We start from the raw sequence: 12,566 nt of genomic DNA, 5'->3' as shown, positions 1-12,566 counted from the left end.
ATGACCCAAAAGCTCTTGGCTCAAAAGAGGTCGCGAAGCTCAAACTGGGTCCATCAGCCCATGATGAAGGCGGCCCATTAGAAGATTATCAAAATTGGTCCAAGAAGTAAGCCCAGTAAGAGGCTTGTCAGGTTGTAAGTCTGGCTTCCAAAACCCAACCTAGGAGAAAGAGGACGTACCCAAGACTTTGGACTCCTTGCAGCGTAGGAGTCCTCAAATAAAAGAAGTTATCTTTCAAAACAAGAACGTGCTGATCAAGCTAAGGATAAGATGGAATCGTGCCTTATTCACAGATTTCTTGCCCCTTTTTCTTGGAATTGCAGGTAATGTGAAGAGTCCCTACGAAGAGGGACACGTTTTCTATAAATACAGGCAACATCCCCAACGGGGAAGCATTTCAAAAATCTGGAAATTACTCTGCCATTTTCTGCTGCAGCTCTTATCTCTCACTCTGATCATATTTCTCTTACGAAATTCTTATTTTTATCTCAATTTTGCATTATGATTTATTTCTACACTTATCTATTCTTAAAATCGAAACTAACTTGAGCCTCGGAGTGCTAACGTGTTATTTTGCAAGTCCTATTTCTCAAGTTATTTTGCTCAATGAGCCCCAATTCATCGTCAAGATCCAATACTGTTGAACCTGTGCTAAAATCGCACGTATCAGAAAATATATGTAAATTATTTAAAAAGAGAAAAAGGTAAATTGAATTTTTTAGTAATTGATGAAAGTGATATAACTGAAAGGTGTAAATTGTATTTAATTTTAATCCAAATTTTATAGTGGGGGAGGTTGTTGACCTGCCAACAAGGGGTTTGGTGTGGGGTCTGTAGACAGTGACGTGGCCATTGACTTTGTCTAACTGTGAAAAGGATAATATATTTCTGCTCAGTCTTTTCTCTCTGTTGCTCTCACGTTCTTCTCTGCTCCATACATCTTACTTCATGCCTTATCATCTCATTATTTACTCACTTTGGATTAAATATTAGAATGGGTTATGATTCATTCTGATTAATCAATTAAATAATTTAATTATTATGAAATATTTTTTTTTAATTTTTTCCCCAAGAGTTTAACGGTGCATTCTCAAACTATCTCGACTTATCAATAAACTAGAGTTTGATTTTAGTCCTAATTAGATCAAGTATTATAAGTCGGTCACTACTGTCATGTGTATATCCTACATGAATGAACGGGTCGTACATATTTAGTGAGGTTCGAATTTGTAACAATTAAATTAAAAGCTAATGATTTAGTCATTAGATTATATTTTCACTCAAAAACAACGATTTCGATGATATTGCAACATAATTTTGTGTTATAACCTAAAAGGGTATATTTATAATTTTGCGAATTTGAAAGAATGTATCAGAAATACACCTAATTTCTAGAAGCAAAGCTTACACAAACACCTCTTGAAAAATATTATATTGACACCCTTAGGTGGTGTAGCTGTAATTTTGCAAGGCAGAGAGTGTGTATCTTGACCTAACTTAAGAGGATGTCAATGTAATTTATCTTTTCTAGAAAAAATTGGTAGAGGATATAACTCAACTTTATATGCATCGTAAAAAAATACAAGCAACCCCTTTGTGATATGCAAATAAACACATTACGCCCTTAGAAAAAAAAATAGCAATTACCTCTCCGAGATTATAGAAATACAGAAATTTACCCCTAAAAAAATAAAAAAATAAATTACTATTATTTTTTCGATAGCCTACTCATTCATAACATTATCTTATATACATAAATTAGGTAAAACAAACTTCAAAAATAAAAATAACATAGCAGCAAAGGTTAGTACATTTGGAATCTTCTCTTTTTCCTATTCTTTGTCAAGGAGAGATTGAGAATGAGAATAGGTATAGTGGGAGTACTCTAACTGCTCCAACTATTCTTTCATAAAAAGCTAAGTAAAATTAACATGGAGGACTTGGTCTAAAGCAGCACCCACTGGGCTTCTTGACTGGACTCATTAAATTAATATAGATGATTTTTCATCAAGAATTTTAGTCAATTTGACCATCCCATCCCACTAAAACTCCTTCAAAAATTGACAAGAAGAGAAGCCTTCCAGGAGAAGAAATTTAGGACATTGGAGTTTCAATTCATGTCATAAAGTTTAGATTGTTGTAATTTCTATCACTAGATTAGATTGGGTCCAATTCATAGTGGTCTTACTTACAAAGAATTATCTACTTTATTAGTCTTTTTAATACTCTGACATTATAGTAAGTCTTTTGCAATTTTCTATATGGTCATTTTTTATTTTGTCAGTCATCATCGTTGCACGCAGTCTAACGAGCATATAAAAAAGAATTAAAAGGTGAAATGAAAAAAAAAAGAAATTTGTAATAAGAAAGAAAAAAGTTGAATAAAGAAATGGGGAGTGAGGTGATAAGAAAAGCTATATTAAAATTGTAAGTTTATTAAAAATATAAAAGTTTGTTAGAAAAACAAACATAGAGAAATTTATAGAGAGAGAAACATGGAGTAGTGGGTGAAAGGACTAAAAAATTGTAAAATTATGAGATTATTAAAAAAAACTTTGAAATTAGAGAGAGAAACATAGAATAGTGGGTGTATGGAAAAAAAATTATAAAATTATGAGATTATTAAAATATTTTGAAATTACAGAAACATGGAGCAGTGGGTGAGACAAAAATATTGTGAAATTATGAGATTATAAAAAACTTTAAAATTACTATTACTTAATATCCATTATGTAGAGGCTTACAGCGAAAGGGCCCAATTGGGCTCACAGCCCAAGTCCCCGGAATGGACCTCTTCGACGCGGGTGACATGATATCAGATCAAGGGTTGGTCCATGTTGGATCCACATAAAACTACAATTTGGAATTAATTTGAGTGTTCGTAATCCTATTGTTTCCTCTGTAATACTTAAGACGTCATGGAACGGACTACCTGCACCTAATTTACTAATATTTTTATTTTATTAAAGCTCCTAATTTGTTCTTATATGTTAAAGTTTGTTATTATCTTACGGTTCCTCACATGCAAAAACTATTTGATAACTTTTTGTAATGCATTAATTATCAACATAGATTTTACTTGACATAAATTAAAAATTGAAACTTTGTACAATATATATTATATCAATAGTGATTGTTATAGTTACATGCAACACAAATACTAATATGCAATTTTTATTTTAATTAACAATAATTAAACAAAAGGGAATAAATTTAATTTGTGCATACAAGTTATTGCATTAATTTTCTAAAAGATATGATTAATAGTTAATTCATCACCATAAGTTGAGAAGTTAAATAGATTCTATCAATGAAACGACATTTTTGGTATTACAATAATGTGGCGCAGGTGCATCAAAATTATCATTTGAGTCTAAGAATCATCTTTTCTTTATAATCGTGTACCAGCTGTTATAGCACGTTGTTTTCACGTTTTAAAATATATTATAAATAAGAGTAACATATATAAATCAATACATTACATTTAAAAAAAAAGAAAGAAAGAAAAGAATACTAATCTATCAGTTAATATAAAATTTAAAAACTTGAACAAATTAATTATCTTATTAGTTGATGGGCATTTTTTGCTTCACAAAAAATTAGTGCAGTGGTATCATTAACTGCCATATGTAAATGTCGATGGTCTTTCTTTTTTATATTAGCATAGATATAGCTAGAAGATAAATTTCAAATGAGGAAATTAAGATAAAAATAGGCGGTAATGAATTTCAAATATTTGAGTTAGGATAATGGTCTTTTCAAGAATTGAATTAGAGCAGTTCTTGATTCTGCAAAAAGCCAGCACAAAGATCCAACATACTGAAGACCCCAGCCATGAAGAAACTAACAATAGATTTGGATTTCTAACTCAAACATGTGATATTTCCACTTGATAGATCCATATGCCAAAACATATTTCAACATAACTGGTAAATATAGGCGAATAAAAGATGAGGGGCTGATTAATATGCTTTACCCACCGTTGTAGTCCGTGTAATATATAGGATGATTTGAGAGAACATTTTAGGGACAGCTGAGTGTACCTCTGCTAATCATCCGAGTCTGCAGAAAGTAGCTTACTGACATCTGAATTGGTAGGTGGTACAACCCTTTTCCGTAGCAGAGTTTCAATGGTCGGACGCTTTCGTTTCCTGCCACCTCTGGGTCTAGAGCGAAATTGCTCATCAGACTCTTCAAAATTTCCCTGAACATGTATGGTTAGGGTGAGATATTATTTGGTCAGAATTCATATAAGCTTCCCATGATGCTCTGGAAATGAAAAGGGGGACGTGTAATCAAGGGAAGCTTGTGCTGCAGAAATTGCTAAAGCAAGACTTACTGGGGTATAGACATGGTATCCAGATTTTTTGTGTTTGTCCCTGACATGTTTGAATGCGAATTTCATGTGACAACCTGGTATACTACAGGCATATGGCTTGAGCCCCAAGTGCACAGCTTTCATGTGTTGATTGAGATTTGATTCCTGTACAAGAGACAGACATGTCAGCAAAAAGGATACGTAGTAAGGCAACATGGATTGCCACAATTTAGAGAATTTCTCAAAGCTAGACGAGATGCAAATCAAATGAATTTTGGCGGCCAGAATCTTACAGTAGCAAATGTGTGCAAACATCCCTTAAAACTACATTTTATCCTCTCCATGGAAATGGCTGCTTCATGCATACTAAGATGACGCTTAAAGTTTTTCTTCAGCTGCTTGGATCCACATTTATCACACACAATGTATTGATGACAAGAACAAAGGTGCTCCTTAAGGCTTTGCTTGTTGGTGAAATATTTCATACAACCTGGTTCTGAACAGAAGGCCCCCGCTGTATCCAACTTAACTGCATTCAGAAATGAATTACAACATATGTTCAAAAGGTGGCGTTACTGTATCCCAGAATTTGGAGTTCCCCAAAGTGTCAACTTGCTGGAGCTGAGTTAAAAGTAACTTACCATGCGAATCTTCATGTTTACTCAATTTGGAGAGATATTTAAACACCTTTCCACATCCCAGTTCTGGGCAAACGTATTCTTTTGGAGGCTCAACATTAGTCGAAGAGGATTCTTGGTGCAACTCTTTTATGTGCCGCTTCATATTACCCTGAAATGCAAATCTTCTTTTACATTCCTCAATAGGACATTCAAACAACTTCCCTTGATGTTGGATCATATGCCTGGTCAAGTGATCCTTTCTTCTATAGCTGGAGTGACAGTTATCCACTGGGCATGTAAAAGGCCTCTGCAACAGAACAATTTTACCTTGAGAAACAAGCATAGTCCTATATCCTCAGACCTGAAAGAATGACGAGCGTGACAGAGGCTCACTTGACAGAGCTTCTCAGGCGGTCTCCCACCTGGTACTAATCCATTCAAGGTACTTGATGCCTCTTGCATTTTGGAGTTCTTTTATGTGGGATCCAATGCCTCACGCCAAATCATACATGATCATTCTTTTTGTCCATCCTACTTCAATCTGCAAGGTATCTATTTTCAACAGACACAGTACCAGAAATAACAAACAGTACAATAAAGGATAGGAAAGAAAAAGCTCAAATACCAACAAAAGAATAACTTGGGCTCGAAGGCAGAATATTGGCATTTGGCAACAAAATAATAATAGTAAAAGACTCGGACAATGGTACTTAAAGTTCAAGGTTATCCATACAAAAGCCAGTTGTTACTCTCAAATTTTGACCATTATTAGATTCATCACCGCACTGCATTGTGATTCTCATAATCTGGGACTACATGTGGGAGTCGTGCCTCAATGCTTATAACAACACTTAGCACATATTGCCGCAAATCATAGCATATATTAATATATATATATATATATAGCATATATATTTTCCTTCCATAACATGATTTTTGCAATCTCAAAACCAGAGTAGACTAAATACTTATGTCCAAGCATTCTATATATAGGAAAAAGATGCATGCCAATCAACCCATTAAAGACATTCCTAACATTATGTTTCTCCCATAACACAATTTAACTTCAGCATTCTATCTACTTCTAAGCATTTCCAACGTTCTTTTCCGAAACAACTCAGGATAGTTACCAAATACTCCAAATTAGCAAGTATACGAAAAATTCTTAAATAGAAAACTGAATAAGAACGCTCACCTCTAGAGAATGGCTTTGCATGTGCTGTTTCAGATGAGCAGGCTTCCGGAAACTCGAACTGCACACTTCACAAGTACTCAATTTATCCCCCCCGCTTGTCCCATTATTTACCTCAGTTACATTTTCCTCCTGCACCATCAAAAAACCAAAAAATCATTCACCAAATAACAATCAAACTGCAACAAAAATCCACATACGTTCACAACACCAACCAAAATTACAAACCACTATAGCACAACATCGCAACAAGCTGTTTCTTTCATCGAGATGTAGATACACAATCAAGAAATAAACAAACCTGGTGGTGACTAAGGATATGAGACGAGATGAGAGACTTCTTGGAGCGGCAAATGCCACAGTACTCACAGTAATATCTCCTAATGTCCCTGAAAATCACTACTCGTGCTTTCTCCGCTTCAATTTCCATTCTTATACGTATAAATACGCATCTATCCAGTACACATTGTATGTAGAAGAACAGAGCCGGAGAGCGGCGGCGACGGGAGGAGAAAAAGTCCCAGCTCCGTGGCCGGACAAGAGCAACGAAAGAGCGATATCTTGGACTAGGGTTGGCTATAAAGATATGCTGAAGGAGTTTTTTGTCATTCGCAATAACCTCTCCTTACTTATTGGGTCGGATAAAACTCGGGTCGATAATTGGGATGGCCCAATAGTTCGCTACCAATTCAGCCCGTTCACTATTGTTATCGGGTCGGACTTTACAAAGCGGACGATCCGATATCGAACTCAAAACCGATAATAAAAAGGTTTAAACCAATTTCAGTCGGTAGGGCTCCATTTATACATAGTTCGGGTGCTCTCTTGATCCGTTAGCACCACCCTTGTACTCCACGGAAATCCCAAAAGATCAGGTGAGTTGAAATTCCCAATTCATTGAAATCCCTAGTTTCGTACACATGCATGTTGGGATCTTTAGTTGATTTGATTGTATCCATTTCCGCTTTTTGTGCGTGTCGTTTCTTAATCAATTTTTACGTTTTCATTTTGTTCCTTTATATTTTCCGCGTTTTATCATCTTTGCTTTCACTGGTTTGGATGAAAAATAATATAAAGAGTGGATCAGAAGATATTAGACACTTGGCAAAGCCCTACTTTCTTTCTTTTGGTGTATTTTCTCGCGTAAATTTAAGTATAAGGAGTGCTTTCACGTGTGTATCGGTGTGTTTTCCTTGTGGCTTGTTGGCAATTGATGGAAGGAGAGGTTTTCCTTTTCCCCAATTTGGTGTAGTTTGATCTGTCCTGATTTTTTCTTTCATTTTAACAGGTTTTGGGGGTTAAAGTTAGGATATTAAGTGGTTTTTCTTGAAATACTTGCTGATTTTATTGGCTGAAGGACTTCGACGTTGGAGGGTTTTGTATTTTCATTTCTGAGGAATTTTAAGATCACGAAAATGGATGTAGACACAGAGATTCAGAGGGTCAAAGAAGAGAGGCAAAAAATGGAGAAGGACCTTGCTGCACTCACCTCTCTAACCTTTGATACAGATCTCTATAGTGCAAACAAGTTTGAGGGCTATGAACAATCCATCCCCGTGAATGATGAGGAAGATAATTTGGATGCAACTGAGAATGAAATTGCTAAAAAAATGGCATCATTTACTGCTCCAAAACAGTTCTTTAAGGAGCCCTTAAGAACTGGTGAGGAGGATGAGATATCTGGATTTAAGCAGCCAAGTAAGATTATTGATAGGGAAGATGACTACCGGAGGAGGAGGTTAAATAGGATCATATCTCCAGAGAGGAATGATCCATTTTTGGACAAGACGCCTGGGCCTGAAGTGAGAACTTATGCTGATGTGATGAGGGAAGAAGCGCTAAAGCGGAAGGAGGAGGAGGTGAAGAGGGAGATTGCAAAGAAGAAGAAGGAAGAAGAGGAGGCAAAAGCAAAGGAGAAAGACGTAGAAAAGCCAAAGAAGAGGAATAGGTGGGATATGTCTCAGGATGAGAGTGCTGGGGGGAAAAAGGCTAAGGCAGGGTCTGACTGGGATTTGCCTGACTCAACACCTGGAATTGGGAGGTGGGATGCAACCCCTACACCTGGGAGAATTGGGGATGCAACACCATCAGTTTCAAGGAAAAACAGATGGGATGAGACTCCAACTCCAGGGAGACTGAACGACTCAGATGCAACTCCTGCTGGTGGGGTTACACCTGGAGCAACCCCTGCTGGAATGGCTTGGGATGCCACGCCGAAGCTGGGAGGGATGGCTACTCCAACTCCTAAAAGGCAGAGGTCAAGGTGGGATGAGACTCCTGCCACCATGGGCAGCGCTACACCGGGTGCTACCCCTGCTGCAGCATATACACCCGGTGTCACTCCTTTTGGGGCTGCTGATATGGCTACCCCAACTCCTAATGCCATTATGCGGAGCGCAATGACTCCTGAGCAGTATAATTTGTTGAGATGGGAGAAGGATATTGAGGAAAGGAACAGGCCATTAACTGATGAGGAACTCGATGCAATGTTTCCACAAGAAGGGTATAAGATTCTAGAACCCCCTGCTTCTTATGTTCCTATCAGAACCCCTGCTCGGAAGCTTCTTGCTACACCAACTCCAATGGGCACACCTCTGTATAATATTCCTGAAGAAAATCGAGGTCAGCAGTTTGATGTGCCGAAAGAGTTGCCTGGTGGTTTGCCATTTATGAAACCTGAGGACTATCAGTACTTTGGTTCACTGCTGAATGAAGAAAATGAAGAGGAGTTATCTCCAGATGAGCAGAAAGAGCGAAAGATCATGAAACTCTTGCTAAAAGTTAAAAACGGTACTCCACCTCAGAGGAAAACTGCTTTGAGACAGCTCACAGATAAGGCAAGGGAATTTGGTGCTGGACCATTGTTTAACCGTATCCTGCCACTTCTCATGCAGCCAACGTTGGAAGACCAGGAGAGACACTTGTTGGTAAAAGTTATCGATAGGGTACTCTATAAGTTGGATGAGTTGGTTCGTCCATATGTTCACAAAATTTTGGTGGTTATCGAGCCTCTATTGATTGATGAGGATTACTATGCTCGTGTAGAAGGTAGAGAGATAATCTCAAATCTGAGCAAGGCAGCAGGGTTGGCCACTATGATTGCTGCTATGCGTCCAGACATTGATAATATTGATGAGTATGTTAGGAACACCACTGCAAGAGCTTTTAGTGTTGTTGCCTCTGCCCTTGGGATTCCTGCTTTACTGCCATTCTTGAAAGCTGTCTGTCAGAGTAAAAAATCATGGCAAGCTCGTCACACGGGTATCAAAATTGTGCAGCAGATTGCAATTTTAATTGGGTGTGCCGTTCTTCCCCACTTGAGGTCCCTTGTTGAGATAATTGAACACGGCCTTAATGATGAAAATCAGAAAGTCAGAACCATCACGGCTCTGTCTTTGGCTGCGCTTGCTGAGGCTGCTGCCCCATATGGTATTGAAAGCTTTGACTCAGTGTTGAAGCCTTTGTGGAAGGGTATCAGATCCCACCGTGGGAAAGTCTTGGCTGCTTTTCTGAAGGCCATTGGTTTTATCATACCACTGATGGATGCCATATATGCCAGCTACTATACCAAGGAAGTTATGGTTATTCTGATTCGTGAATTCCAGTCACCAGATGAAGAAATGAAGAAAATTGTGCTGAAAGTGGTGAAGCAGTGTGTGAGTACAGAAGGTGTGGAGGCGGATTATATCAGAAATGATATTCTTCCAGAGTTCTTCCGTAATTTCTGGGTCCGAAGGATGGCCTTAGACCGGAGAAATTACAAGCAACTTGTTGAGACAACAGTCGAGATAGCTAACAAAGTCGGTGTTGCTGATATAGTAGGAAGAATTGTGGAAGACCTGAAAGATGAAAGTGAGCCCTATAGAAGGATGGTTATGGAGACAATTGAAAAAGTGGTTACTAACTTGGGAGCATCTGATATTGATGCTCGGTTAGAAGAGTTATTAATTGATGGAATTCTCTATGCTTTCCAAGAGCAGACCAGTGATGATGCCAATGTTATGCTTAATGGGTTTGGTGCTGTTGTCAACTCCCTTGGTCAGAGAGTGAAACCATATCTTCCTCAGATATGTGGTACCATAAAATGGCGGCTCAACAATAAGAGTGCCAAAGTGAGGCAACAAGCAGCAGATCTTATATCTAGGATTGCTGTGGTTATGAAACAGTGTGGAGAAGAACAACTTATGGGCCACCTTGGTGTTGTATTGTACGAGTATTTGGGTGAGGAATACCCAGAGGTTTTGGGTTCAATATTGGGTGCTCTCAAGGCTATTGTGAATGTAATTGGTATGACTAAGATGACACCGCCTATCAAGGATTTGCTTCCTCGGCTGACTCCTATCTTGAAGAATCGCCATGAGAAGGTCCAAGAGAATTGTATCGATCTTGTTGGAAGAATTGCTGATCGTGGGGCTGAGTTTGTCCCTGCAAGGGAGTGGATGAGAATATGTTTTGAGCTTCTTGAGATGCTCAAAGCACATAAAAAGGGTATCCGTAGAGCAACTGTGAATACTTTTGGTTATATTGCAAAGGCTATTGGGCCACAGGATGTTCTCGCAACATTGTTAAACAACCTCAAGGTTCAGGAACGTCAAAATCGTGTGTGCACAACTGTGGCCATAGCAATTGTTGCAGAAACATGCTCACCTTTTACAGTTCTGCCTGCATTGATGAATGAATACCGTGTGCCTGAGCTCAATGTTCAGAATGGTGTTCTGAAGTCACTTTCTTTTCTGTTTGAGTACATCGGTGAGATGGGTAAAGACTACATATATGCAGTAACTCCATTACTGGAGGATGCTCTCATGGACAGAGATTTGGTTCATCGGCAAACTGCAGCTTCTGCTGTTAAGCACATGGCGCTAGGGGTTGCTGGTCTAGGATGCGAGGATGCTTTGATCCATCTGATGAATTATGTTTGGCCTAACATTTTTGAGACATCCCCACATGTTATCAATGCGGTCATGGAAGCTATTGAAGGAATGAGGGTTGCATTGGGAGCAGCTATTGTACTGAACTATTGTCTTCAGGGACTATTCCATCCCGCAAGGAAGGTCAGAGAAGTGTACTGGAAAATCTACAATTCTCTCTATATTGGTGCGCAGGACGCGCTTGTTGCTGCTTATCCGGTACTGGAGGATGAGGAGAACAATGTTTTCTGCAGACCGGAATTGCATATGTTTGTCTGATTTGGTATTGCAGAACTTGCGGCTGTGTATTTTTGCCTATTAAGGATGCCGGTTGCTATAAGCGACGGAGTCATCTTATTGTTCCAATATGTAGCTCAATCAGCTTATTAGGTTTCCTCTTGGTTTGATTTCTATTGTAATAAACCTTTAGTTGAACTTATGGAAGAGGCAGTTTTTGGCTTGCAACCATGAAATTCTATGATTTTTGCTCTTCTGTTCGGCCATTTGGGCGACTCTTGTTCTGTGGTTGCGCACGGCTGTACTGGACCGCACGGCTGTACTGGAGAAAAATGTCATAGTTTTATGACTAAAGCTCTAAACCGGGATCTAATTGTCTTGCTGTGAGTTGAGTGAAATAAAAACATATGTTTCTTCTTGCTACTTAGAAAGACGGCGACTTGGGGCTGTAACAGAAGTAAACCTTGTTTCGTTCCAACAGTTTTAGTCCATTCTTTTCCTGCATTTAGATGTTGGCATTGGGTTAGCGCCAAGGCTCACCTTGTGACAATATCAATAGCTACCAGCTGCTACTAGAACTTTGGATAAATGATCCTAGTTGTTGAGTATGTTACTATGTAGTCTTTTAGAGTAAGGCAACATAGGCTGTCAATTTCCTTTCTTTTGCTTCAGTGCTTTTCTGTTTTCTTTCTGTGCAGAGAATGGTGAAGTTTCATTTATTCGTTGTTGTCCTCTTTTGACTATGAATCAGACTACACTAAAGTCCACAATGGTAGGTGCTAACGTCGAATTTGGCTAAGCTAATCTATTAAGCAGATATAATGGAGCACAAAAGTATGTTTAGAAAGATCGGAGGAATGCCCACTTACTTTTTATAATCCCTTCTGGTGGAGAGTTGGAATCTGTTACTGTTGGTGTCTACTATTGTACTAATGGCCAAAAGAGCTCTTCCAATAATAGTCAAGCTACATATTTATGTGCGAGTTATTGCTACATCTCAGATAACCAAAGCAAGACTACCTCTACATCGACCGTTCAGGGAATTTGCCTTTTCTACCGTACATTAGTTGCAAGAAATTTAGGAACATTTTGCTGCTCTGTCATTTTATCTTCTAAGTTGACAGGCCCTGTATAAGTATTAGTTCGGATTGGTCAGACCAACGTCTTGCCTCTGTGAATGTTGAATTTGCAGGTTGCGCTGATGCAGAGCCATTCAATAACGCATTTATGGTGGAAATGGTGGTTGCAGGGAAGTGTGCACAACTCTGCTCCATCCACGTACTTGTAAA

At 38.5% G+C, this 12,566-nt stretch overlaps 2 protein-coding genes across 3 annotated transcripts; one reads left to right on the top strand and one right to left on the bottom strand.

Moving 5' to 3' along the window:
• On the bottom strand, nt 3,838-6,690 carry LOC105155794 (transcription factor IIIA). Of its 2 annotated transcripts, none has more exons than XM_011071751.2 (6): nt 6,432-6,690; nt 6,134-6,262; nt 4,960-5,245; nt 4,612-4,847; nt 4,340-4,483; nt 3,838-4,204 (listed from the first exon to the last, which is right to left on the bottom strand). In XM_011071751.2, exons 1-6 carry the CDS (start codon nt 6,558-6,560, stop codon nt 4,049-4,051), a joined length of 1,080 nt encoding a protein of 359 aa, XP_011070053.1. In that variant the 5' UTR covers nt 6,561-6,690; the 3' UTR covers nt 3,838-4,048. The 2 variants fall into 2 exon arrangements, with proteins under 2 accessions (XP_011070053.1, XP_011070054.1); XM_011071752.2 differs by lacking the exon at nt 6,432-6,690 and adding an exon at nt 5,332-5,479.
• Nucleotides 6,867-11,513, top strand: LOC105155793 (splicing factor 3B subunit 1-like). Its single transcript, XM_011071750.2, has 2 exons — nt 6,867-7,005; nt 7,419-11,513. The coding sequence occupies exon 2, from the start codon at nt 7,546-7,548 to the stop codon at nt 11,317-11,319; it is 3,774 nt and encodes a 1,257-aa protein (XP_011070052.1). The 5' UTR covers nt 6,867-7,005; nt 7,419-7,545; the 3' UTR covers nt 11,320-11,513.

Source organism: Sesamum indicum, linkage group LG2 (genome assembly GCF_000512975.1).
Source record: "Sesamum indicum cultivar Zhongzhi No. 13 linkage group LG2, S_indicum_v1.0, whole genome shotgun sequence".
In the NCBI taxonomy this organism is placed as follows: Eukaryota; Viridiplantae; Streptophyta; class Magnoliopsida; order Lamiales; family Pedaliaceae; genus Sesamum; species Sesamum indicum.
Note: the sequence above shows the minus strand (reverse complement) of the source record. Positions and strands in the feature narration are given on the sequence as shown.